We start from the raw sequence: 26,674 nt of genomic DNA, 5'->3' as shown, positions 1-26,674 counted from the left end.
TTGAACTGTGGTGTTGGAGAAGACTCTTGAGAGTCCCTTGGACTGCAAGGAGATCCAACCGGTCCATTCTGAAGGAGATCAGCCCTGGGATTTCTTTGGAAGGAATGATGCTAAAGCTGAAACTCCAGTACTTTGGCCACCTCATGCGAAGCATTGACTCATTGGAAAAGACTCTGATGCTGGGAGGGATTGGGGGCAGGAGGAGAAGGGGACGACAGAGGATGAGATGGCTGGATGGCATCACTGACTCGATGGACATGAGTTTGAGTGAACTCCGGGAGTTGGTGATGGACAGGGAGGCCTGGCGTGCTGCGATTCATGGGGTTGCAGAGTCGGACACGACTGAGCGACTGATCTGATCTGATCTGATACCTGAATGGTCTAGTTGTTTTCCCTACTTTCTTTAATTTAAATCTGAATTTTGTAAAAAGGAGTTCATGATTTGAGTGACAGTCGGCTTCCAGTATTGTTTTTGCTGACTGTATAGAGCTTCTCCATCTTCAGCTACAAAAAATATAATCAATCTGATTTCAGTATTGACTATCTGGTGATGTCCATTTGTAGAGTTGTCTCTTGTGTTGTTGGAAGAGGGTGTATGCTATGACCAGTTCTTTCTCTTGCCAAAACTCTGTTAGCCTTTGCCGTGCTTCATTTTGTACCCCAAGGCCAAACTTGCCTGTTACTCCACATATCTCTTGAGTTCCTACTGTTGCATTCCATTCCCCTGTGATGAAAAGGACATCTTTTTTTTGGTGTTAGTTCTAGAGTGTCTTGTTGGTCCTAACAGAACCGTTCAACTTCAACTTCTTTGTCATTAGTGGTTGGGGCATAGGCTTGGATTACTCTGATGTTGAATGGTTTGCCTTGGAAACAAATAGTGATCATTCTGTCCTTTTTAAGATTGCACTCAAGTGCTGCATCTCAGACTCTTTTGTTGACTATGAGGGCTACTCCATTTCTTCTAAGGGATTCTTGGTCACAGTAGTAGATATAATGGTCATCTGAGTTAAATTCACCCGTTCCAATCCATTTTAGTTCACTGATCCCTAAAATGTCAATGCTCACTCTTGCCATCTCCTGTTTGACCACTTCCAATTTACCTTGATTCATGGACCTAACATCTAGGTACCTAGCAATATTGTTCTTTACAGCATCAGAATTTACTTCCTTCACCAGTCACATCCACAATTGGGCGTTGTTTTCTCTCTGGCTTAGCCTCTTCATTCTTTCTGGAGATATTTCTCCACTGTTTTCCCATAGCATAGTGGGCACCTACCGAACTGGGGAATTCATCTTTCAGTGTCATACCTTTTTGCCTTTCGTACTGTCCATGGGGTTCTCAAGGGAAGAATACCAAAGTGGTTTGCCATTCCCTTCTCCAGTGGACCACATTTTGTCAGAACTCTCCACCATGACCCATCCATCTTGGGTGGCCCTACAAGGCATGGCTCATAGTTTCATTGAGTTAGACAAAGCTGTGATCCATGTGAATAGTTTGGTTAGTTTTCTGTGATTGTGGTTTTCATTCTGTCTTCCCTCTGATGAATAATAATAAGAGGATCAAAGGAAGGGAAAGACCTTTTTGGAAGGAGTTAAAATGCTTCATTGATGAGGCAGCAGGCTGGCTGGGTTTTTGAGACTGGGTAGGATTTTTATGGGCTGAAATGTGGTGGAAGAAGACATTGAGCAGGAGGGACCACCAGTAAATACGACCAGGGAGTGGAGAGATGATGGAGCATGGCGAGCATCAGGAGAAATTCACACAGGATATTGATGCTGCTGCAGTAGGAGATGAGCCTGGAAAGAGACGCCCAAACCAGATTGCAGAAGCCCTTGAGGGAGGCAGAGACCTGATTTGCAGGTAAAGGCAGCCATTAAAGGCAGCTGAGGCAGGATGTCATCTGACTTGTGCAGTACTCTGGGAACACAAAACTGATGACAGTAGGGGAAGACAGGATGCTGCAAATGTACATTACGTTTTTCATCATATTCCGGTTATTTTAAGCCACAGAAAAATGAACAGGCAAGAATGCTTAGGGACTTTAGACCTACATTTGCAAAGGGATGAGGGGCAGACTGCTTTCTGATAATGATCCAGAAATGGTTCTTGCAACAGAACAAGTTCTTGGAAGGGCTGGGCCAATTCAGATATAGTAGAATCCCAGGGCAGAGCACTGCACTGCGTTGCTAGTTCAGTTCATTCCCCTCTCCTTTCCTCCCAGGAAGACTGCATTGTTTTTGATAACACCTTGGAAATCTGAGAAAGAAGGTAGCACAAAATGAACATGAAACTGACCCTTCATGACCTGTGTTAAAATGAGGGTTTCTGTAAATTCAATAAGACTGAATTTCTGATGTAAGAAAAGATGATTTTACATTTTACATTGCCTGCATATATTGTATATTAAAAAGGAATGCTTTCCAGTTTTGTTTCTAATTATAAAGCAACCTCTTTTCAATGCAGAAAGCTTGTAAAATGGAAAGGCACTTTTGCAAGAAAATTATTGTTAATTTTTCTTTATCTAGTCTTTAATGACTTAGTCATTAAAGACTAAATCTAGTCTTTAAAAGCATAAATTTAGTAGGTATATATTTACGCACATAAATACACATATGTTTGTGTGCATATACATCTGGATATTTGTATATTTACGTAAGATATAACTTTTATATAATTTTTATAAAATTCCATAATATAATGTTTGTGTCTATATTGCTGTTGTATGTACATTGTGCAAATATGTACTGTGTACCTATTTTCATATTTCAAGGTATGCGCATTTCTTTGTGCTCAGTTTTCTTTTTATTTGAAGTCATTGATGTCCATCCTCATGTCACATAATACTCCTTTAGTATGTGCTCTGATGTTCAGAAAAGTTAGTCTTCCCTGCCCAAGTTTTGTGACGTCTGTGTGTTAATTGTGTACTTAATAATTTTTTATATTTTTCTAGAATTTTTATATATATTTCCCTGGATGTAAGGATTATTATTATACCCATTTGAAATATTGAGAGACTGAAATTTCAAAAATTTCAGGCTTTCTCCAGGTCAAATAACCAGTAACCTTGCTACTGACAAGGTCCATTATGAAAAAACCTTGAGTGTCTGAAAGTGGAAGTGAAAGTGTTCATTGCTCAGTCGTGTCTGACTCTTGGCAACCCCATGGACTGTAGCCCTCCAGGCTCCTCTGTCCATGGGATTCTCCAGGCAAGAATACTGGAGTGGTTGCCATTTCCTTCTCCAGGGTATCTTCCTGATCCAGAGATCAAACCTGAATCTCCTGCATTGCAGGCAGATTCTTTACCATCTGACCCTGAGTGTCTGAGGTGGGACTCAAATCACAAAGCAGTGTATGGCACTAGTTAAGCCCACTGACTTTGAACTGAACACACTTCCTTGGTTCAAATTCCAGTTTTGCCACATGACTGACCAGGTTCCTCAACCTGTCCTAGCCTCTGTTTTGTTGTTTGTGAAATGAGGATATTAATAAGATTCTTCTATTACTGGATTGATGATGAGTAAATTCATTAATTTATGTGCTACACTTAGAATATGCCAGCTTATCACCAGCAGTGTCTCTATGAAGGCTAGCTATCATAAAGATAGGGCTTTGCTTTCCACTGTGCCAACTGTCTCTTTTTATGTGACTGAACCTTAATCTTTGAGTTGATTTATTTCTTCTTCTCCAGCAAAGGTGATTTTATTTAAGACTCTATCTAAATGTAACAAAAGAAAGTTCATTCAAGGAAAGAATAAGCACAGCTGTTACCTCCCTTCTGAGAGGGCTTATTTATTTTTTTCCGAGAGATAAATAAGCACTGTTGTTACTGTTTTAGTCACTATATCATGTCTGACTCTTTGCGACCCCATGGACTTTAGCCTGCCAGACTCCTCTGTTCATGGGATTCTCCAGGCAAAAATCCTGGAGTGGGTTGCCATTTCCTTCTCCAGAGAATCTTCCTGACCCACAGATCAAACTAACATCTCCTACATTGGCAAGTAGATTCTTTACCACTGAGCCACCAGGGAAGCCCTAAATGAGCATGAGTTGATAATAATGCAGTAATTTCTTTAGGATATTTGCTGAAGCTGGAAGCAGTACTGATTATAGTTTTGTGTGGTGAAGCATCAGACTGTTTTCATGGGGTCCACTGTTGGGCTTGTTTGATTTCTGGTGTTGCCCCCACTCCAGGCTGAGTTGCTGATGCTCTTAGCTACAGTTCCACAGTGGAGACAGCTCTGTTCCTTGTTAATCAGGGTGTTTAATGCAGGGGCTAATGATGTGATATGTAACCACTCTGCAACTGTTAAGCCATATGGCACTTGCTTATTGTTATTTATGGTGAATGCATTTATGCTTTTAGTACCCCAAAGCACCCAGCTACGTCTGAAATGATGCTTCAAAGTGCTTTGAGAAGCTATGTGTTCTAGTTTTGTGTCCTAATCCAGTATTTGTAGGTCCAGTCTGTGAACAGTATGGGGGAAGTCAGCACCAGGGACAGCGTTTGAATCAAGATGCATCACACTGAGTAGGAAAGAAATTTAAGTCCTCACCTAGAAACAAAGCATTGTTACCAGGTTTTCAAGAGACTGCAGGGGTATCAACCAGAACTCATATGTTAAAAAGAAAATGAAAATCGTATTTTTTTGGCTTCTCTTTGCATGTGTAGTTATTCAGTCATGTCCAACTCTTTCACACCCTATGGACTGTAGCCTGCCAGGCTCCTCTCTCCATGGGATTTTTCAGGCAAGAATACTGGAGTGGGTTGCCATTTTCCTCCTCCAGGGGATCTTCCTGACCCAGGGATCAAACCTGCATCTCCAGTGTCTCCTTCATTGAGGGTGTATTCTTTACCTGCTGAGCCCTTGGGGAAGCCCCTGGCTTCTCTTTATTTGGATGGATTTAACTTAAAAAAAAAATACACTGAGAATTGAAAGTACCAGGTTAAAAAGTATATAGCTACAGGATGAATTTTTATATTAACAGTAAAATGAGAACTGTCATGTACACTTGCTCTGTGCTGGGCACAGTAGCTGTAGGGACGTATTGTGCACAGATGTCAGTCCATGAGGGGCTTGGCAACATCCCTCTAAATGAGATGACAGGAAAGTCCGTGTTTATCAGACATTACCCCTCCCCTCCCCCCACCATGAGTGTTATATATATTGCATCAGTTGGATCATAGATGTATGTATATTCTATCTTATGCATCATTTGCCCATAACGGGAGCTAGTACCCCAAGGGCTTTATTCAGCTTCATAAGGCTGATAACTAGAAATACTGAACAGATGGTACGGCATGGATACAAACCCAACAATTCAGCTATCAGTGAATATCAGCATGGTCCCTTTAGTGCTTATTCGAGAAATGCTTTCCTTGATTCTCTAGAGCAGTGATTCTCAATCAGGAGGGTGGTTTTGCAACCCCCCAATCTACCCAGGGCCCTTGTGGCAATGTCTAGTGACATTTTTGGTTGTTCCAACTGGTGCTGCTACTGCTACATCACTTCACTCGTGTCCAACTCTACGTGACCCCAGAGACGGCAGCCCACTAGGCTCCCCTGTCCCTGGGATTCTCCAGGCAAGAACACTGGAGTGGGTTGCCATTTCCATTTCCTTCTCCAATGCATGAAAGGAAAAGTGAAAATGAAGTCGCTCAGTCATGTCCAACTCCTAGCGACCCCATGGACTGCAGCCTACCAGGCTCCTCCGTCCATGGGATTTTCCAGGCGAGAGTACTGGAGTGGGGTGCCATTGCCTTCTCCTCCAACTGGTGGGGGAACGCTAATTCCCATTAGCATGAGAACTGCCCTCTACTGCCATAGAGATCCTACCCCATGTGTCAAGAGTGCTGGTGTTGATGACTCAGCTCTAGAGTGAGTCTGAGCCTGAAGTTGAATTCATTGTGAAAGGAGGGATTTGTCAGCAGAGTCCTCTTCACTATCCTTCTCTCGATGCAGCTTCTCTTCTAAACAGATGTTAAATATGTACAGAGATTACTTGAAGGGAACACTAAATGTCTAGACTGTATAGGATGTCACTGTGTCTTGGTCCAGACAGGCTAGGCGGCTATGCTTAGAGCTTTAAATGTGTCATTTTATTCAATTTGCTTAATAACCCTACCAGACTGCAGGCGCTATTACTATATTTCAGAAAAATGAAAACTTCTGCTTTTATGTGAATTCCTCTCAGTATTATTTAGAGTCAAATAACATGGCAGTCAGTCCCTTACCACATGGTAGGTTTTCCAGAAGATGGAAATAGACCTTATTTGGTACCTAGGAAGGGATTGGGAAACTGAATTTTCTTGGTGATGTTACAAAGCTGTATATTTAAAAGACTTGGCAAATAGCATTATTTCTAGTCTGGTTGGTTATTATACAGAGAATGAGCTTGTTAATCCATGTATGGAGTGCTTCCTGCCATGCAACTGCCTGAGAGATGATACATTGCTGTGTGCAAAGAAATCTATGCTTTCCATCGTGGTCTCCATCTGTTTGGGGAGATGATATCCAGGGAACATCAATCTCCTGAATTCAGCCTGATTTGTTAGCTGGGCTGATATTTCCTTATCCACTTGGTTGATTTCCTCAGATCTGAACATAGGGTAAAGTCTGATCTCGATCCTATGGACCATTAGTTTTGAAATTAACTTAGACTATGCTCTAAGTACCTTGCACATATTAAATCATTCATATTTATGAATATTTCCACTTTATGGACAAAGAGACTCAGGAACAGGGAGATAACTTCCCAATGTCAAGTCAGGGCTCAGTGCAGATCTGAACCCAGAGTCTCTTCTTGGTGTGCACTCCTTCTGTGCCAGCTTGTGGTGGGCTACCATGGCTGAACATGGGCTTTGAATTTGGCTAGAATCTAGGGTCTGCTACTTCCTTGTCATATGTTCTAACATCTTTAAGCTATAATCTCCTTATTTGTAAAATAGAAACAAAAGCATACCTCCAGTGTGGATATCAGTACAGTCAGTCGTCACTATTCACTATTTCAACTTCCCTGGTGGCTCAGTTGGTAAACAATCCACCTGCAATGCAGGAGGTTCCAGTTCAATCCCTGGGTCAGGAAGACCCCTTGGAGAAGAAAATGGCAACCCAATCCAGTATTCTTGCCTGGGAAGTCTCATGGACAGAGGAGACCGGCAGGCTACAGTCTATGAGATCACAAGGAATTGGACATGACTTAGCAACTAAACCACTACTGCCATTCATAGTGTGTGTGTGCGCATGCTCAGTTGTGTCCAGCTCTTACAACCTATGGATTATAGCTGGCCAGGCTCCTCTGTCCATGGGAGTTTCACCAGGCAGGAATACTGAAGCAGGTTGCCATTTCCTTCTCCAGGGGATCTTCCAGACCCAGGGATCTTCCTAACTCAGGGACCATTCACAGTAGTTATGATCTATTAAGTTGCTGCAAACACTGAAGTAGTGAATACTGAATGTATGGCTCCCAGGGGGAAATACCGGGTTAGGTTCCTATGAGCTTCTGGTCACAACACTGTCAACCAGTCAGTATGTAGCCTTGTTTTATGTCTGTTTCTGTTGAAGGCCACCGTATTTAATATATATTGTTGATTCATTGACATTGAACTCATGGCCAACAGCACCGTTAACTCATGCTGGAACAAGGCTTGTCTAACACACGCGTGTTTCTGTAAGGTGCATCACAGCCTTTTGCACTTGCGAACACTACATACCGTGTCAGCACTACACTTGGGCCATTTTAAGCAGTGAAGTCACCAACAAAATGTGAGAAATGCGGTACTAAATAGACTGTGAACAGGTTAGTTGTTGACACATGAGAGCTGAAAGAGGGCAGAGATTCACCTTGTTTAACTTATGCTGGGAACGTGCGTGAACAACTGAAAATTTTCACCACTCTGTGCATATATGCAAATGACTACAAAAGTGCCACGAGTATTGATTCTAGAGCTCCAGGTAAATTTTAGCAAGTAGGTGAAATCTGTGCAAAATAAAGCTGGATTCTACATATGTCCAGGTTGTAGGAGGTATGTGTGAACTAAGGTATCTAGATACAAGGCTCAGCATGTCATCATGTTCAACAAATGGTTTCATTATTATTATTTTGAATAAAGGTCTGCCAAAAATCAGATCCTTTGGGTGGTTTTGTGCTGCCCTCTCTGTGCACTGGAGAGGCTCTCTTCGAGAGGAGAGAATGTGACTGCAGAAAGCAGCCTTTAATGAGATTACACTGGGTATCTCTGCTCTCTTCACTTTAGGATGTGAATTAGGTATCCAGCAAGTGGCATATATTGGATTTGAGTTGTATATGGTACACTGAGAATGGATGTCAAAGTTAAGTTCAACTTCCCCCCTTCCCTGTATCATAGTGTTCCTTCTTTTTATTATGAAGTTTTAGTTAACACTTCTCAAAGTGTGGCAATGTTAGAACCAGACATAGAACAACAGACTGGTTCAAAATTGGAAAAGGAGTACGTCAAGGCTGTATATTGTCACCCTGCTTATTTAACTTATATGCAGAGTACTGCTGCTACTGCTGCTAAGTCGCTTCAGTCGTGTCCAACTCTGTGCGACGCCATAGATAGCAGCCCACCAGACTCCCCTGTCCCTGGGATTCCCCAGGCAAGAATACTGGAGTGGGTTGCCATTTCCTTCTCTAAGGCATGAAAGTGAAAAATCAAAGTGAAGTCGCTCAGTCATGTCCAACTCTTAGCGACCTCATGAACTGCAGCCTACCAGGCTCCTCCATCCATGGGATTTTCCAGGCAAGAGTACTGGAGTGGGGTGCCATTGCCTTCTCCAAAGTACATCATCCGAAATGTTGGGCTGGATGAAGCACAAGCTTGAATCAAGATTGCCAGGAGAAATATCAATAACCTCAGGTATGCAGATGATCCCACACTAATGGCAGAAAGCAGAGAACTAAAGAAGCCTCTGGATGAAGGTGAAAGAGGAGAGTGAAAAAGCTGGCTTAAAACTCAACATTCAAAAAACTAAGGTCATTATATCCTATCTCATCACTTCATGGTAAATAGATGGAGAAAAAGTGGAAACAGTGGCAGATTCATTTTCTTGGGCTTCAAAATCACTGTAGACAGTAACAGTAGTCATGAATTAAAAGATGCTTGCTCCTTGGAATAAAAGCTATGACAAACCTAGGTAGCATATTAAAAAGCAGAGACATCACTTTGCTGACAAAGGTCCATCTAGTCAAAACTATGGTTTTTCCAGTAGTCATGTATGGATGTGAGAGTTGGACCATAAAGAAGGCTGAGCACTGAAGAATGGATACTTTTGAACTGTGGTGTTGGAGAAGACTCTTGAGAGTCCTTTGGACTGCTAGGAGATCAAACCAGTCAGTCCTAAAGGAAATCAATCCTGAATATTCATTGGAAGGACTGATGCTGAAGCCAAAGCTCCAGTACTTTGGCTTTTTGATGCTAAGAGCCTACTTATTGGAAAAGACCCTGATGCTGGGAAAGATTGAAAGCAGGAGAAGACGGGGACGACAGAGGATTAGATGGTTGGATGGTATCACTGACTTAATGGACTTGAGTTTGAGCAAGCTCCTGGAGATGGGGAAAGACAGGGAAGCCTGGTGTGCTGCAGTCCATGGAGTGACAGAGAGTTGAATAAGACTTAGTGACTGAACAACAACAATAGCAATGGTAGAACAAGAGGGAAAGGGTTAAGTTCAACTTCTCCCCTCTCCCTGCATCATAGAGTTCCTGCTTTTTACTGCAAAGTTTTCGATAATGCTTCTCCAAATGTGAACTCTAAACCAGCATGCCTTATGAACATTTACGTTAGAAATGATTCCTACCCAAATTTCCTGAGTCAGAAGCTGTGAATCAGCTCAGAATCGGTGTAGACTCACCCAGCAGTTCTGAAGCCAGCTGAGGACTACTCTTCTGGTCTAAACCCACACTCCAGTTACTGAGTTCTTTTCATCACTATTTTGCAGACTACAGCCCCCATGAGACAAATGTTAAGTGCTTCTTTCATGTTTGTTAAAATCTGCCTGGATTTTTCTGGGATCGTCTGGGGCCTAATCCTTTTGTTAAAAAACAACTCCCTGTTTGGCTTAGATAACTTCTGCTACTTCCTTATTATGTTTCAGCTTCTTATTTAATGGCTGATGGTAGAGCTCCTTTTTTTTTTAATTCATTTTTATGTAATACCTATAGCCTCCAGAAAGATAAAGTGTGTGAATGGATTTGTCTTCCAAGTTCTAAGGCAAATGGGTTGTCAAGGTTTTCCTTTCATTTGCAGCAAGTTGAGGCTATTTCATGTCTCTTTTCTCCCCACCTGTTTTCGAATCAGAATTTCTTTATGGTTGTTATTTGGTAATTCAGACCTTTCAGACTGATGATGTTGTGACTACATTGTAGATCATTTTTTTTTTGTCAAGTTGCTGGTTTATTCTTTCATTTCACTAATATTTATGAAACCCTGATCTATGCTTGCTAAACTTGCTGGTGGAGATCATTACTGAGCATAATAGAGATGATCCTTGTGATCCTTGTCCTCGTGTCCTGGAAGACTCATCATGAAGGTAATTAGAGCTTCAGAAACTGCTGTGAAAGAAGTACCTGGAGGGACTTCCCTGGTGGTTCAGTGGTTAAGATTCTGCACTCTAATGTAAGGGACCTGAGTTAAATCCCTGATCAAGGAACTAAATCCCAAATGTCACAACTGAAAGATCCAGTGTGCTGCAACTAAGACTTGGTGCAGTCAAATAAACAAACAAAATATACATATATAAAAAGAAGCACGTGGAGCTGGGAAGGACTTTACCATATAAATAAAACCTGGTCAGGAAATGTATCCATATATTCTTGACTTCTGAGTAGACTTGCACAGACGAGTGAAAATTAACCAGGCATGCTATGTGACAACTTAAAGGGATGGGACGGGGTGAGAGGCAGGAAAGGAGAGTCAGGAGGGAGGGGACATATGTATACCTGTGACTGATTCATGTTGATGTATGGCAGAAACCTGCACAATATTGTAAAGAAATTATCCTTCAGTTAAAAATAGGTAAAGTAAAAAAGATTTAACTATGTAAAGGGAGGTATAGATAGGGAGGGAAAGACCATGGATGGAGGAGCCTGGTAGGCTGCAGTCCATGGGGTCGCTAAGAGTCGGACACGACTGAGCAACTTCCCTTTCACTTTCCACTTTCATGCCTTGGAGAAGGAAATGGCAACCTACTCCAGTGTTCTTGCCTGGAGAGTCCCATGGACGGAGAAACCTGGTAGGCTGCAGTCCATGGGGTCGCACAGAGTCAGACACGACTGAAGCAACTTAGCAGCAGCAGCAGCAGCAGCAGGTCTTTAAGAAGGAATAAAAGTGGGCAGAAGAATTTAGGAACTGAAGTAGAGAATGGTGCAAGGTGAAGCTGGTCAGGAAGCAGATGACATTTGTGCAGTTAACAGTGCACAAAAAAAAAAAAAAAAAAATCCACCTGATGGATCACAGGGAGTATGTTAGGATGCTAATCTTACTTTCACAGAGATCATTGTATTAGAAGGAGAGGTAGGGGAGGCTATTCTCCCAATGACCCTGTACAATTGTACACAGAAATAACAGAGATGACATTGATCTGCATTATTTTGGTTGATTTTTATTAATAAACATATTTAGCCATGATTGAAGGTTTTTGATCACCACAGATAATCTAGGTGGAATAACTAACTTGTGTGAAGTCAGAAGTTAGTGATTTTACTATATAAATACTTTTAGTTTTTCAGATCAGATCCAGGATAAGGAAGTTTTGAGAAGCTAAGGATTGGGGAAATCTGGACCATATGATGCTGTGGGGATGGTGACTCAGGACAGGAAGGGATAAGGGATGCTGAAGATGAACACTGTGCTTCTTGTCTGTGGCTTGGTCCTAGATAGTGTAGATTTCCTCTTTTTTTCTTCTTACCTTCAAAGTAATTGCATGCATGCTGAGTCATGTCCGGCTCTATGCGACCCCATGGTCTATAGCCTACCAGGCTCCTCTGTCTATGAGTTTCTCCAGGCAGGAATACTGGAATGGGTTGCTGTTTCCTTCTCCAGAGGATCTTCCTGACCCAGGGATTGAACCTAGATCACCTGCAGTGGCAGGCGGATTCTTGAGCACTGATCCACCTGGGAAGCCCTCAAAGTAATTATCAGATTCTCAAAATTCTGGACCAGTGATTGTTTTAAAACCCAGATGACAAAAAGTGATTGTTATAATCACTTTCTTTGTAAGGAAAGGATGAGGTTGTATCAGGTTCATAAATATAGAGGTGGGCATTAGACTGCACACTCTCCAGTCCTCCCTGCCCCCGAGATGTGAGCTTGTCTAAGTGTTTGTTATTAGATCAGCATCTCTCTTTGGCATAATTCAGACTGCGTTGTACATAGGAGGAAACAGAGCTTGCAGGAATGGAACATTAACTTGCTAGGTTTTGATAAGCAACAATGACCACTGTGGGGTTGAAGGAGGGGCTTTAAGTGCTGTCATAGAGGGTTCTCTTGGTTGCCTGGGGGAGACTCAGGGCCGGGGAGCGTAGACGGCAAAGTCAGTTGATTTCTCAATGTTACCTCCCCGCAGGTTCTTTTCACTACATTTTACTTTCAAGGCACCTTGAACCCTCTTGAGGCTTGGAAGTAACAATGGGCATAGACATGTTTTTATTTTGAGGCAGTTTTGAGTAATGCCATTGCTACTGTTTTAAGATTCATTTTCATCTTTTTGAGGTAAAAATCATTATACTTTCTAATTGGGAAGAATTTTTGGAGAGCATCCAGTGTAACCTTTCATCTGCCTTGAGAGTACCTGTTACCAATATCTTTGAGAAAGGCTTCCATCCAAAGTTATTTTGGAGATGCTCTACCTGCTAATAATGTCTTTTATTAAGCAGATACAGGACAATATGGGGAATGCTTGATCTTCAAAGACTTCCGGGGCAGAGTTCTCTGTGCTATACAGTAGGTCTTTGTTGCTGATCCATTTTATTTTGTTGATTCTCTTTATAAATTTTTAATTTATTTGTTAATCGATATGGCAACATAGTTATTTTACAATGTTGTGTTAGTTTCTGCTGCACAGAACAGGGACTCTGCTCAGTAGTAAGTAACAACCTAAATGGGAAAAGAATTTGAAAAAGAATAGATACATATGGATGTATGACAATCACTTTGCTGTATACCTGAAATTAATACAACATTGTTAATCACTTATACACCAATATGAAATAAAAAGGTAAAAAATAACCCTCAGTAAATAACAAATACCTAAAAAAATCCCAAAACTCTTACTGGGCACGTCTACATCATCTACCCGCACACTAGAATTTCAGTTATTTAAATTCAGTTCTCATGAATGGCGTTCACCATGGTTCTCTCTATAGTGTAGCTTTTCTCTTAGTATCTCTTCCATCTCTCATGGCCCAAATACAATCTATCTAGATTACACTTGAGGTGAGTGAGTTTGCTCCTGAGAGCATGCAGGGTTGAGGACATAGCATCTGCAAGTAACTGATTTTTTTTTTTTACCTCTAGCACAAAATTTAAGGAAGTCTTTGAGTAAATGCTTAAATGGAACATAATTGTCAAAGCCTAGTTTTTTTCCTGCAACTTACCAGGAGCAAGATTATCACAATCATAACCTAGCTTTGTATTTATTTAGTCAGCTTTTTTTTTTTTAATTAAAAAAATTATTTATTTTAATTAGAGGCTAATTACTTTACAAAATTGTATTGGTTTTGCCATACATCAGCATGAATCCGCCACGGGTGTACATTTTCAGTCAGTTTGGGACATAATAAAACATTTGAAACATTGTATTGACTTCTATGCTTTGTTTTGCTCTCCAGGATGAATTATTTAGAGAAATTATCTTGTGTTCCATTTATTCATCTTCCATTGTTTACTAAATAGAGGAAATGACATGGATAAATCAAATACTTTCTTAGGCTAGTTCCACTGGACTTCTTCAGTGACTTTGGGTGTGTGGTATTGTTCCTTTCTGAATTAACTAACAAAGCAAGTGGAGCAGATCTGAGTAAAGACTGAATGGGAAGGAAGATGAAGCAAGTAATTCTGAGATTCTGGCTTTGAGGTGTTCATGGAATTTTCTAGAATTTATCCTCCATCCATGTTTGGATTCCTATCTGATGTTCAGGAGAGAGATCTGGAGTGGTGTTGTTGACTGGGAAGATTTCATCATACGGAAAATATTGAAAGCCTGAAGACAGGGGATGAGGACTTTGAGAAAGAAGGAGTCATTTGAGGAAAAAAATGAGAGGAGTGAAGATGTGTAATACTGGCTTTTTTTTTTAAGGTTTTATTTTTCCCAATTTAGACTTTTTATATTGTACTGGGGTATAGCTGATTAACAATGTGATAATTTCAGGTGAACAGCAAAGGGACACAGTCATACATATACAGGTATCCATTTCTCCTCCAAACTCCCCTCCCATCCAGGCTGCCACATAACGCTGAACAGAGTTCCATGTGCTGTACAGTAGATCCTTGTTGGTTATCCATTTTAAATATAGCAGTCTGTACATGTCCATTCCAAACTCCCTAACTATCCCTTCCCTCTATCCTCCCCTGCCTGACAACCTTAAGTTCATTCTCTAAGTCTGTGAATCTCTTTCTGTTATGCAAGTGAGTTCATTTGTATCATTTCTTTTTAGATTCCACATATAAGGGATGGCAAAGAATATTTCACCTTCTCTGTCTGACTTACTTCATGCAGTATGACAATCTCTGTGTCCATCCATGTTCCTGCAAATGGCATTATTCCATTTTTATGGCCGAGTAATATTCCAGTGAGTATATGTGCCACATCTTCTTTATCCATTTCTCTGTTGATGGACATTTAGGTTGCTCCCATGTCTTGGCTATTGTAAACAGTGCTTCAGTGACCATTGGGTTGCATGTATCCTTCTGGATCATGTATAACACTGGCTTTTAAAGGAAGGGAAAAGGAAAAGGTGTCTTGGAAAGGTGACTGAGATACAGGGTCTAGAGAAGCAGAAGGAAAACAGGAGAGTGAGTTCCTCGCTCCTTGCTTTGTTGGTTCCTCCTTCCTCTCTGACTAGTCTTTCTCTGTCATATTTTCAGCTGTTTGAGGAGACAGTTGTCAAGGACATGAAGACAGAGCCATGTTCATTACATTTAGCAACAAGAAAATCATTTGTAACCTTGGCAAGAACATTTCCAGTAGAATCTTTTCTTCCTTTCTATTTCTAAAAATACTTTTTATCATGAAAACTTTCAAATATACACAAAAGTGATAGGATAATATATTATATGTCCCCACAAACATATAATCTAGCCATAAAAAGGACCATCATTTTTGAATTCTTGTGACTACTGTTATTTTTTTTTTAACATGTCGAGCACAAGGCCTGGCTCATTGGAAACAGAGTAATATTTGTGGAGTAAGTAAATGAATGAATATAAATGAATAGTGTGTAGTGAACTGTTTAGGGGGTGCATAGATGAAATACAAGGGGCATTGCCACCCTCCAACATTGCAGTTAATAGGCTGGTTAATTGGAGCAGACACCAATTGTGAGAGTTAGGTCCAAGTTTACCAAAGGTGTGGTTTCCTGTGGCATTACAGTGGATCCAGGTAACATCTGCGTATCCCATTCACCCCTTACACTCATGTTGAGTGTGGGGCACTGGAACCAGCGCTGTCCAAGCTAGATTTCAATTCTGACTCCTCCCTTTCCCTGCTGTGAGGTTTTGGGTTAGCCACATAACTTTCGTGTGCTTCAGTATCATCATGAAATTTTCATGGTGAAATGCAGAAAAAAAAAAGATCCTTTGAATTGTCTGAGAATTATATGAGAAGTGGATTTAAAGCACTGGACGAAGAGTCTCAAATATGAGAAATGCTCATGAAGTAGTGGTGATTGTCTTCATCATCACTACCATCGTTCTTATTGTCATTGTCTGTAGCAGCAACATCATTCTGCCTACTCTGTGTTCTTCAGTCCAGGCTGGCAGTTCCCTCCTCTCAAACCTACTTTCTTTCATGTACATTCCCATCACATACCTTATATTCATTTTCTCTTCTCATTTAAAAAAGTTTTTTTAATTTTAATTTTTTTTATTATTAATTTTATTTACCTTTCCATTTTTCTTCTTCCTGTCTTGGGATGCTGTTGGAATAAACATGTAAACTTAGCTCCAGTCTGCTTACGACTTTCCCAATTGGATCTAATGTATCACGTGAGATAGAACTTTCAGTCCTGGCAGTCAAGGCTCTCACTGGCCTCACTCCCCATCTCACCAGTCTGATTTCCTGCTGCTTCAGAACACTTCTAGAGGCTGCATTGGTCAGAGTTCTGTCAGTACCCACTTCTGTGGCACTTTTGTGATAATCATCCTTCCATTCAAAGTCATCTTTCTTCTCCTTTATATCCTTTACCACTGAAACCGTACACATCCTTCCGGATCTGTGTGAATATTGCTTCCTCCATGAATATTTGCCAACATTCCTCAACTGAATAGAGAAGCTCCCACCTTTGCTCCATCAGTGGCACCCTTTGCTGCTCTTCTTGAACTTGTCACATTGTCCTTCAGTATATGAAGGGCATGTGTCCTTATCATTACATCTCATGTGAATATTCTCAGGTTTAAATATTGAAAATGATATGATACTTGTGAGAGTATTTAAAAAAGAAAGACTCACATAAATATAAGTTGTAACTATAGCACCATAGCTTCCCTGGTGGCTCAGACATAAAGAATCCACCTGCAATGCAGGAGACCTGAGTTTGACCCCTGGCTTGGGAAGATCCTCTGGAGGGGGGCATGGCAACTGACTTCAGTATTCTTGCCTGGAGAATCCCTATGGGGAGAGGAGCCTGGTGGGCTACAGTCCATGGATTGCTAAGGGTTGTACATGACTGAGCAACTAACGTTTTCACATAGCACCATAGAACATTTATTGAGAGCTACTCATGGGCCCCATCAATAAATGCTAGGCATATACCATCTCATTGAATATTATGAGATAAGTACAAGTATCACTCATTTTTCAAGGCAAAAAGATTTACATCTGGAGGTGTTAAGTGATTTGTCCAACCTCAAACAACTGTTAAAGAGCAGAAGTAAGATGAGATTTGGGCCTGTCAGGCTCCAAGGTCTAATCATTTAAGCAATCCATTATATTGGCTTTCAGAAATCATAGTAACTATGACTTTGCCTGGAATTAGCTAAATGATCTTTCTGTTAAAAGAAATATATATACTCCTATAATTACAGTGAGATTAGGCACCTTTTTTTTTGTCTAAAATATCTTTTCATCCCTTGTAATTATCTACTTTCCATTGTTAGTGAAGTCCTGGCTAAATGAAGACATTTGTTGCTACTAAAATTGAAATGAATCTGTGTTAAAATTATGTCTAAGCTCCTACCCCAGGGCTGGAGATGAAACCATCATATGGTACTTCATTTCAGAGAATTTTTGACGAATTTCCCAGCTGGAGTACAGAAGAGAGCTGATCAATGCCCCAGGCTTTGAAAGCAAACCATTGTATTTGCATTTAGGCTTGCATGATTTCTAATGCACAATCATTTATCACTTGTTTTTTAAGGATGAAGGGTGGTATTTGGGGGGAATTTAGCTGCCTAAGGAAGGGCTAGAGCATAATTCTCTCAATCTTGATTAGCTGTACAGGGTTGAAATTTTCTACCGTTTATTTATTGACACTTAGAAATACTTCCTTAGACTAAGTTCTCAGAAGTGTAATAATCAGGTCAAAATCTTTAGACTTAAAATAACCTTTCCTTTTATATCATATTCTAAAATTCTCCAAAATGGTCACAGAAGTCATGACTGTAGCTCACCAGTATACATTCTTACTCTCTTTAGAGCCGTCTCTGTGCTTTTCATGGGCTTTCTGATAAGTTCTAGCCAGTGGGTTGTGAGCTAAAATGATGCACATAATTTCTGGGATGAATGATTTAATGGCCATTTAATGGCCATCCTGGAAGACCATCTAGGCTACTTTATCCACTGTATGGGGAATGGCAGTGTTTCTCTATCAAGTTGGTTCCTGGATGAAAAACTACGTAGAACAGAGCCTACAGCCAATTGACCCGTGATGGATGGATGTGGGCTGTCGGGGAGGAATAAACCTGTCATGAGAATCCGCTGAAATTTAGGGCTGGGGTTTCCCAGATGGTGCTAGTGGTAGAGAACCCACCTACCAGTGCTGGAGACACAAGAGACCTGTGTTTAGTCCCTGGATCAGGGAGATCCCCTGGAGGAGGGATGGCAACCCACCCCAGTATTCTTGCCTGCAGAATCCCTTGGAGAGAGGAGCCTGGCAGGCTACAGCTGATGGGTCTCAAAGAGCTGGATGTGACTTAGCATGCACATGCATGCACTGAAGCATAACCTAGCTTATCTTGACCACTCTAATTGTGGTACAGGTTATAATGCCACTAGCACCATTATAAAAGTACAGTTTTGTAACTAGGCATTATGTTGGTGTGATAGCAATGTAATTTGCAAGGTTACTCTGCCTTTTCCAACCTTATTTCCATCTGCTGCTACTGCTAAGTCACTTCAGTCGTGTCCGACTCTGTGAGACCCCATAGACAGCAGCCCACCAGGCTCAGCCGTCCCTGGGATTCTCCAGGCAAGAACACTAGAGTGGGTTTCCATTTCCTTCTCCAATGCATGAAAATGAAAGGGAAAGTGAAGTTGTTCAGTCGTGTCTGACTCTTCGAGACCCCATGGACTGCAGCCTACCAGGCTCCTCCGTCCATGGGATTTTCCAGGCAAGAGTACTGGAGTGGGGTGCCATTGTGTCCAACACTGACATGTCTTTCTTAGGTGTTCAGAAAGAAGTTTTTAACCCATTTTTTAAAATTTATATTTTTCCTTTTTACACAAGAGGTAGAATACAAATTTCTCTGTATCTTGCTTTTTATCCTAATTTATGTTTTGGATATTTTTTAAAATCAGTATGTAGAAAGCTTTGTCAAATGTGTAGAGGTGTATAGTGCTGCCCTGTATGAATTACCCTTATTTAATCACTTTATTGTTGGACAAATTGCTCTTAATCTTCAGCCATTGCAACAGTGATGAGATGAATGCATTTTTCATGGATGATTTCATCCATGTACATGTACATATGGTATAAATTTCTAGAATTAGAATTGATGGTTCAAAAAATGTATGCGCTTGCCATTTAGATTGATGTTGTCCAACTTCCCTCGTGTGTGGTGTCACTTTATGCTTCTACCAGCAGGGTATGGCAGTGTTTGCTTCCATAGCCTCATCAACTTTTTAAAGCATTTCAAAGTTTTCTTTAAATCAGTTTGATATGTTTCGTGTTGAGTTTATTTCTAGGCATTTTGTCTTTTGTTTTGCTGATGTGAATGCAATGTTTTCTTACATTATATCTTCTAACAAATTATTGTGTTTATATATAAAGGCAGCTGTTTCTAAATTTTATGTGCTCTTATTGTCCAAAGTTTTCTTACTGCTTGTAGTAACTTGAATTTTCCAGGTGTGTGAACAATATTGTTTGAAGATCAACAATATCAGTTCAGTTCAGTTCAGCTCAGCTCAGCTCAGCTCAGTCGCTCAGTCGTGTCCGACTCTTTGTGACCCCATGAATTGCAGCATGCCGGGCCTCTCTGTCCATCACCAACTCCTGGAGTTCACTCAAACTCACGTCCATTGAGTCAGTGATGCCATCCAGCCATCTCATCCTCTGTGGTCCTCTTCTCCTCCTGCCCCCAATCCGTCCCAGCATCAGAGTCTTTTCCAATGAGTCAACTCTTCGCATTAGGTGGCCAAAGTATTGGAGTTCCAGCTTTAGCATCAGTCCTTCCAAAGGACATCCAGGACCCATCTCCTTTAGAATGGACTGGTTGGATCTCCTTGCAGTCCAAGGGACTCTCAAGAGTCTTCTCCAACACCACAGTTCAAAAGCATCAATTCTTTGGTGCTCAGCTTTCTTCACAGCCCAATTCTCACATCCATACATGACCACAGGAAAAACCATAGCCTTGACTAGACGGACCATTGTTGACAAAGTAATGTCTCTGCTTTTGAATATGCTATCTAAGTTGGTCATAACTTTTCTTCCAAGGAGTAAGTGTCTTTTAATTTCATGGCTGCAGTCACCATCTGCAGTGATTTTGAAGCCTCCAAAAATAAAGTCAGCCACTGTTTCCAGTTTCCCCATCCCATAAAGTGATGGGACCAGGTGCCATGATCTTCGTTTTCTGAATGTTGAGTTTGAAGCCAACTTTTTCACTCTCCTCTTTCACTTTCATTAAGAGGCTTTTTAGTTCCTCTTCACTTTCTGCCATAAGGGTGGTGTCATCTGCATATCTGAGGTTATTGATATTTCTCCCGGCAATCTTGATTCCAGCAATAGTTTCCATTATTCTAATTTTTTTCTTTTGTATAATTTCATTGGCTTGTACAGTGTCAAATCCAGCTAGGGAAGGTGGGCATCTTTTTTCTGTTCTGGAATTATATTAGAATGCCACTGGTATTTCATTGTTGAGCGTGATATCAACTTTGGGCTGAGGTATGTTTTAGGTGAAGAATATATTCATATTATCAGATTTTCTTTTTGAATTGTTGATTTTTAACAAGTATTCTTTCAGTGTGTTGCTGGGTTATCTTTCTTAGTAGACTGTGTAGGATTTTTAAAACTTGACTCTTTTTCAGAGAAGTTTTAGGTTCATAGCAAAGTTAACTGGAAGCTACAGAGATTTCCCATATATCCCTGACTCCATATCCTAACAACCTCCCCCATTTTCAACATTCTGCATTAGAGTGGTACACTCATTACAACTGATGAACCTATCTTGATACATCATTATCATCCAAAGTGTATAGTTTACATTGTAGTTCACTCCTAGTGTTGCATGTTCTATTGGGTACACATATAATGACATGTATCTATTATAAAATCATATAGGGCAGTTTCCCCCTCCTAAAAATACTCTGTGCTCCGCCTGTTCATTCATCCATTTCCTCTAACCCTTGGAAACCAATGATCTTTTTTACTGTCCGCATAGTTTTGCCTTTTCCAGAATGTCAGATTGTTAGAATCCTACACTATGTAGCCTTTTCATATTGGTTTCTTTCACTAAGTAATATGCATTTAAGTTTCCTCCATGTCTTTTCAAGGCCTGTTGGCTTCTTTCTTTTTAGAGCTGAATAATATTCCATTGTCTGGGTGTACTACAGTTTATCTATTCATCTACTGAAAGACATCTTGGTTGCCTCCAAGTTTGGGAGACTATGAATAAAGCTGCTCTAAACATTTATGTGGAGGTTTTGCATGGATATAAGTTTTGAGCTCCACTGGGTAAATACAAAGGAGTGTGATTGCTTGACTGTGTGGTGTGGACACAGTGGGGGAAGGAAAGAGTGGGACAGATGCAGAAAGTGGCATCGAAATATATATACTGCTGCTGCTGCTGCTGCTAAGTCACTTCAGTCGTGTCTGACTCTGTGCGACTCCATAGATGGCAGCCTACCAGGCTCCCCATCCCTGGGATTCTCCAGGCAAGAACACTGAAGTGGGTTGCCGTTTCCTTCTCCCATGCATGAAAGTGAAAAATGAAAGTGAAGTCGCTCAGTCGTGTCCAACTCTTCTCGACCCCATGGACTGCAGCCTACCAGGCTCCTCTGCCCATGGGATTTTCCAGGCAAGAGTCCTGGAGTGGGGTGCCATTGCCTTCTCCGAATATATATACTACCATGTGTAAAATAGATAGTAGGTGAGAAGTTGCTATATAACACAGGGTGCCCAGCTTTGCTGTCTGTGATAACTTAGAGGGATGGGATAGGGGAAGGACAGAGAGGCTCAAGAGGGAGGTGGTGTATGTATAATTGTGCCTGATTTGTGAAATGGCAGCCCACTCCAGTAGTCTTGCCTGGAAAATCCCATGGACAGAGGAGCCTGGTAGGCTATGGTCCATGGGGTCACAAAGAGTCAGACACAACTGAGTGACTTCACAGCAGAAACCAGCACAATATTGTAAAGCAGTTTTCCTCCAACTAAAAAATAAATGAAAAAAAAGAGAGTATGTTTAGTTTGTAAGAACCACCAAACTGTAGCAAAATGTATCATATTGAATTCCTACCAACAGTGAATGACCATTCCTGTTACTCTACTTCCTTGTCAGCATTTGGTGGTGTCAGTGTTCTGGATTTTGGCCATTCTAATAGGTGTATGATGGTATCTCCTCATTGTTCTGATTTGTTTTTTCCTGATTATATGTGATATGGAGCATCTTCTCAGAAGCTTACTTGCCATCTTTATAAAACTTTTATAAATCAGTTTTTATTAGAGTTGATTTATGATGTTGTATTAGTTTCTGCTGTGAATCAGCAAAGTGAATCGTTTACACATATCTTAGATCCTTTTCCCATCTAGGTCATTGCAGAGTACTGAGTAGAATTCCCTGTGCTATACAATAGGTCCTTATTGCTTATCAGTTTTATATATAGTAGTATATATATGTCAATCTCAATCTCCTGATTTATCTCCTTTCTCCCCTTTCTCCCTTGTTTTCTACATCTGTGGATGTCTTCGGTTTGTAAATAAGTTCATTTGTACCATTAAAAAAAACTTTTGAAAAATAGACCATTTTTTACAACAGTATTAGATTCGTAGCAAAATTGAGTAGAAAGTACAGATACTTCCCGTGTACCCTTGCCTTCACACCTGCAAAGCTTCCACCATTATCATCATTGTCACTAGAGTGGAATATCTGTTACAGTTGATGAACCTATATTGATGCATCATTATTACCCAGAGCTCATAGCTTACATTAGGGTTCAAACTTGGTATTCTACATTCTATGGATTTTGAGAAATGTATCTAGTATTGACATGTATCCACCACTATAGTATACTGAGTATAATAAAATCAAAGTAGGATTAGATTATGATTAAGTTTTATCTGTTGATAATGAGCATTTTCCTGTAACATAGAATATTCTTCTATGCTGTTTTTAATCAGTTCAGTTTAGTTGCTCAGTTGCATCTGACTCTTTGAGACCCCTTGGACTGCAGCACGCCAGGCTTCCCTGTCCATCACCAACTCCCAGAGCCTGCTCAAACTCATGTCCATTAAGTTGGTGATGCCATCCAACCATCTCATCCTCTATCAACCCCTTCTCCTGCCTTCAATCTTTCGCAGTATCAGTGTCTTTTCCAATGAGTCAGTTCTTTGCATCAGGTGGCCAAAGTATTGGAGCTTCAGCATCAGTCCTTCCAATGAATATTCAGGACTGATTTCCTTTAGGATTGACTGGTTTGATCTCCTTGCAGTCCAAGAGACTGTCAAGAGTCTTCTCCAACACCGCAGTTTAAAAGCATAATTCTTCAGTGCTCAGTTACTTTTAATAATATTGTCCTTATGTGTGTGTGCCATAGTTATTTTAACTGTCTCATACTGTTCCAAATTTTCTTTATTACAGGCAACATTTTAGCAAACACCTTGCTCAGAAAAATCTTTTTTGTATTTGTGCTCCCTTAAGACAGCTTCTAGCAGTGGTATTTCTGAACCACAAACAATTTTAATGATCTTGATAATTGTAATTTTTCTCTCTTCAGAGTGTGAACTAACTCACTCCTTCACCAAAAGAGTGTAGGAGATGTGCATTTCTGTGAAACTTCCGTAACACTGGATGTTAGCATTTTTAAAAATTGAAGTATAATGGACTTACAAAATTATATTAATTTCAGTTGTATAACATTGTGATTTGATATTTTTATATACTACAAAATGATTGCCACAGTAGGTCTGTTTACCATCTGTCACCATAAAAGTTGTCACAGTATTATCGGCTATCTTCCCTATCCTGTATATTATATCCCTATGCTGCTGCTCCTGCTAAGTTGTTTCAGTCGTGTCCAACTCTGTGTGACCCCATAGACAGCAGCCCACCAGGCTCCCCTGTCCCTGGGATTCTCCAGGCAAGAACACTGGAGTGGGTTGCCATTTCCTTCTCCAATGCATAAAAAGTGAAAAGTGAAAGTGAAGTCACTTAGTCGTGTCAGACTCTTAGCGACCCCATGGACTGCAGCCTACCAGGCTCCTCCATCCATGGGATTTTCCAGGCAAGAGTACTGGAGTGGGGTGCCATTGCCTTCTCCTATGAGTATTTTTAAAACTGGAAGTTTGTACCTATTAATCTCCCTTACTTATTTTACTCTTACTCCCATCCCCCTCCTCTCTGCCAATCAAAAGATTGTTCCTTGTATTTATGAGCATGTTTCTGTTTGGCTGTATTTGTTTGTCTTTAGATTTTACTTGTATGTGAATTCATATGGTATTTCTTGCTCTGACGTATCTCACTTAGCATAATACCCTCTAGGTTCATCCATGTTGTCACAAATGACAAGATTTTATTCTTTTTTATGGCTGAATAATATTCCATTGTGTATGCATATGTGTGTATATATGTATGTGTGTGTGTACGTGTGTGTACACATACATACATACCACATCTTTATTCACGCACCCATTGATAGGTCCTGGCAAGGCTGGACATGTGACCTAGTGGAAGATCATGGAGTTTGCCAACTGCTGGGGTAAGGCCGGGTCCTAATGTGATTGGCTGCAGGTCCCTCAGGACTTGGGCTGGTGGCAGCCCACTGGTGGGTGGGAATGTGTCCTAGGCTGGCTGGGTGTGAAGACCAGTGGTCCCTGGTTGGACTAGTGCTGGCCCCCTATTGGGTGGGTAAGCCCCCCAGTGCCAATATGTTAGAGAACTTCAAAAAGGTGCCTGCCAGTGCTGTGTCCTCATGGTAGCTCAAGCTACCCAAAGTGACCGCTGACAGTAACTTTTTTCCCGGGGGTTTGGAGTTGTCTTCTCTGGTTAGTTGTCTAAGTTCAGCAAGTGAGCTGACTCAGGATCCTCTGTGCTAGGTCTTAGAACATGGGAGATTTTGCACATACCCTTTAAGACTGCAATGTTTCTACAGAGAGCCATCAGGCTCTCTTGAATAAGTCCTGCTTGCCATTGAAGCCATCTGTTCTGAGGACTCTTCCCTGGTGTAGGACCCCTGGATTTGCGAGCCTTATGGGAGGCTCTGACTCCTTGCTCCTTGGGGAGAACTTCTGATTATAATTATTCTCTCGTTTGCGGGTTTGACTATATCATGTCTCTGCCCCTCCTACCTGTCTGTATCTTCAGAGGTGGAAAATCTTTTTTGCTAGCATTCAGATCATTCTCACAAATAGTTTCGATGTAAATAGTTGAAATTTTCATGTGCCCTTGGGAAGAGGCACATTCAGGCTTTCTCTCTTGACTGATTATTTACCATCTTATGTAGAATTTCTATGTTAAAAATAGCAAGTGAGATTATTCTGTAGTTTGTGTCTGTACATTCATAATTATTTCATAAAGTTGGTAGTTTCCCTTAAAAAATTAAGTAGTTTATATTAATTTGGAAATGCTTTTATTTTAAATGTCTTTTAAAATTTCTCCACAAACTAATCTGGCCTTGGGTTTGATTTTGGGATGGGTGGGGTGGGGAAATTAAGCAAGAGTTTCAATTTGATACCTTCACCTATTTCTTTAAAAAAATGTTTCGGGGAACAATGATTTCCTTACATTTTAAAATCTCTTTTAGTTTTTGTAACTTATTTTCCTAGAAAGTTTTCAGTTTCATCTAAATTATAGAGCTTACTTGGATGAAATTGAGCAAAGTTGAATTTTAGCACTAAAAAATTTCTCCCTATAAGGTAATATGCTCTTAATTATTACTTATGTTGTGTGTTTTATGGCATCCCAATTTTTCCTATTAACTTAATTGGTGGTTTGTTTTATTTTTAAAGAATGATCTTTTGGGATGTTTTGAAATGCATTTATTAGTTCTACTGGTTTCTGTGCTGCTGCTGCTAAGTCGCTTCAGTCATGTCCGACTCTGTGCGACCCCATAGACGGTGGCCCACCAGGCTCCCCCGTCCCTGGGATTCTCCAGGCAAGAACACTGGAGTAGGTTGCCATTTCCTTCTCCAATGCATGAAAGGGAAAAGTGAAAGTGAAGTTGCTCAGTCGTGTCCAACTCTTCACGACCCCATGGACTGCAGCCTACCAGGCTCCTCCATCCATGGGATTTTCCAGGCAAGAGTACTGGAGTGGGGTGCCATTGCCTTCTCCAACTGGTTTCTGTATGCCTCATTAATTTAGCTTTTTATGTTGGTGGTGTTCTGTTTTTCTTTATATATTTAAATTTTTTTAAGTCATTTGTCCAATATATTATTTTACATTCTTTGTTTCTTAATAAATGTATTTAAAGCTTTGAATTTTCCTCTGTGTACTGTATTAGCTATTGTCTATTATTTTTTTTTAAAGAAATAGTGCAACTTTATATCTCTTTAATGAAGAGTTGTTTAAGAGCAATTTACTTAATTTTTAAGTGAAAGGGACTTACTATTTTCTGATGTTATTAATTTTAAATATTTCTATACCATGCCAAAACATTGATTTTAAATTTATACCTTTTAGAATTTAATAAAATGTCTTCTTCAACTTATATGGTCAATAGTAATGTTTATTTTATTAGTATTTAAAAGCAAAGTATATTTTTATTTTTAGGATTTAGCATTGGATATTTATCAAATATATCTACTGAATTGTTTGATTAAATTGTTCTTTATTTTATCTTATAATTTTT

General features: G+C 40.4%; 1 protein-coding gene across 43 annotated transcripts in view; it reads left to right on the top strand.

The window, feature by feature from the left end:
- The window catches only part of LOC147348197 (uncharacterized), a 544,560-nt gene that overhangs the window by 265,177 nt on the left and 252,709 nt on the right, over positions 1-26,674 (top strand). For 8 of the 43 annotated variants that reach the window (XR_015151168.1, XR_015151175.1, XR_015151213.1 and 5 more), the window contains one exon: positions 24,524-24,583. The exons of 34 other annotated variants lie outside the window; for them this stretch is intronic. Coding sequence is in view for 1 of the 9 variants with exons in the window: in XM_086366617.1 (XP_086222743.1) it covers positions 24,524-24,583 (60 nt within the window). In the remaining 8 variants the exon portion in view is untranslated. Of the gene's footprint in view, positions 1-24,523; positions 24,584-24,920; positions 25,236-26,674 lie in introns of those variants that run through there. One more of the 43 variants, XR_015151198.1, reaches the window with a different exon arrangement.

This window comes from Bos grunniens, chromosome 22 (genome assembly GCF_055505025.1).
Source record: "Bos grunniens cultivar Pamir isolate PY7600 chromosome 22, Bosgru_T2T1.0, whole genome shotgun sequence".
NCBI classification, from domain to species: Eukaryota; Metazoa; Chordata; class Mammalia; order Artiodactyla; family Bovidae; genus Bos; species Bos grunniens.
Note: the sequence above shows the minus strand (reverse complement) of the source record. Positions and strands in the feature narration are given on the sequence as shown.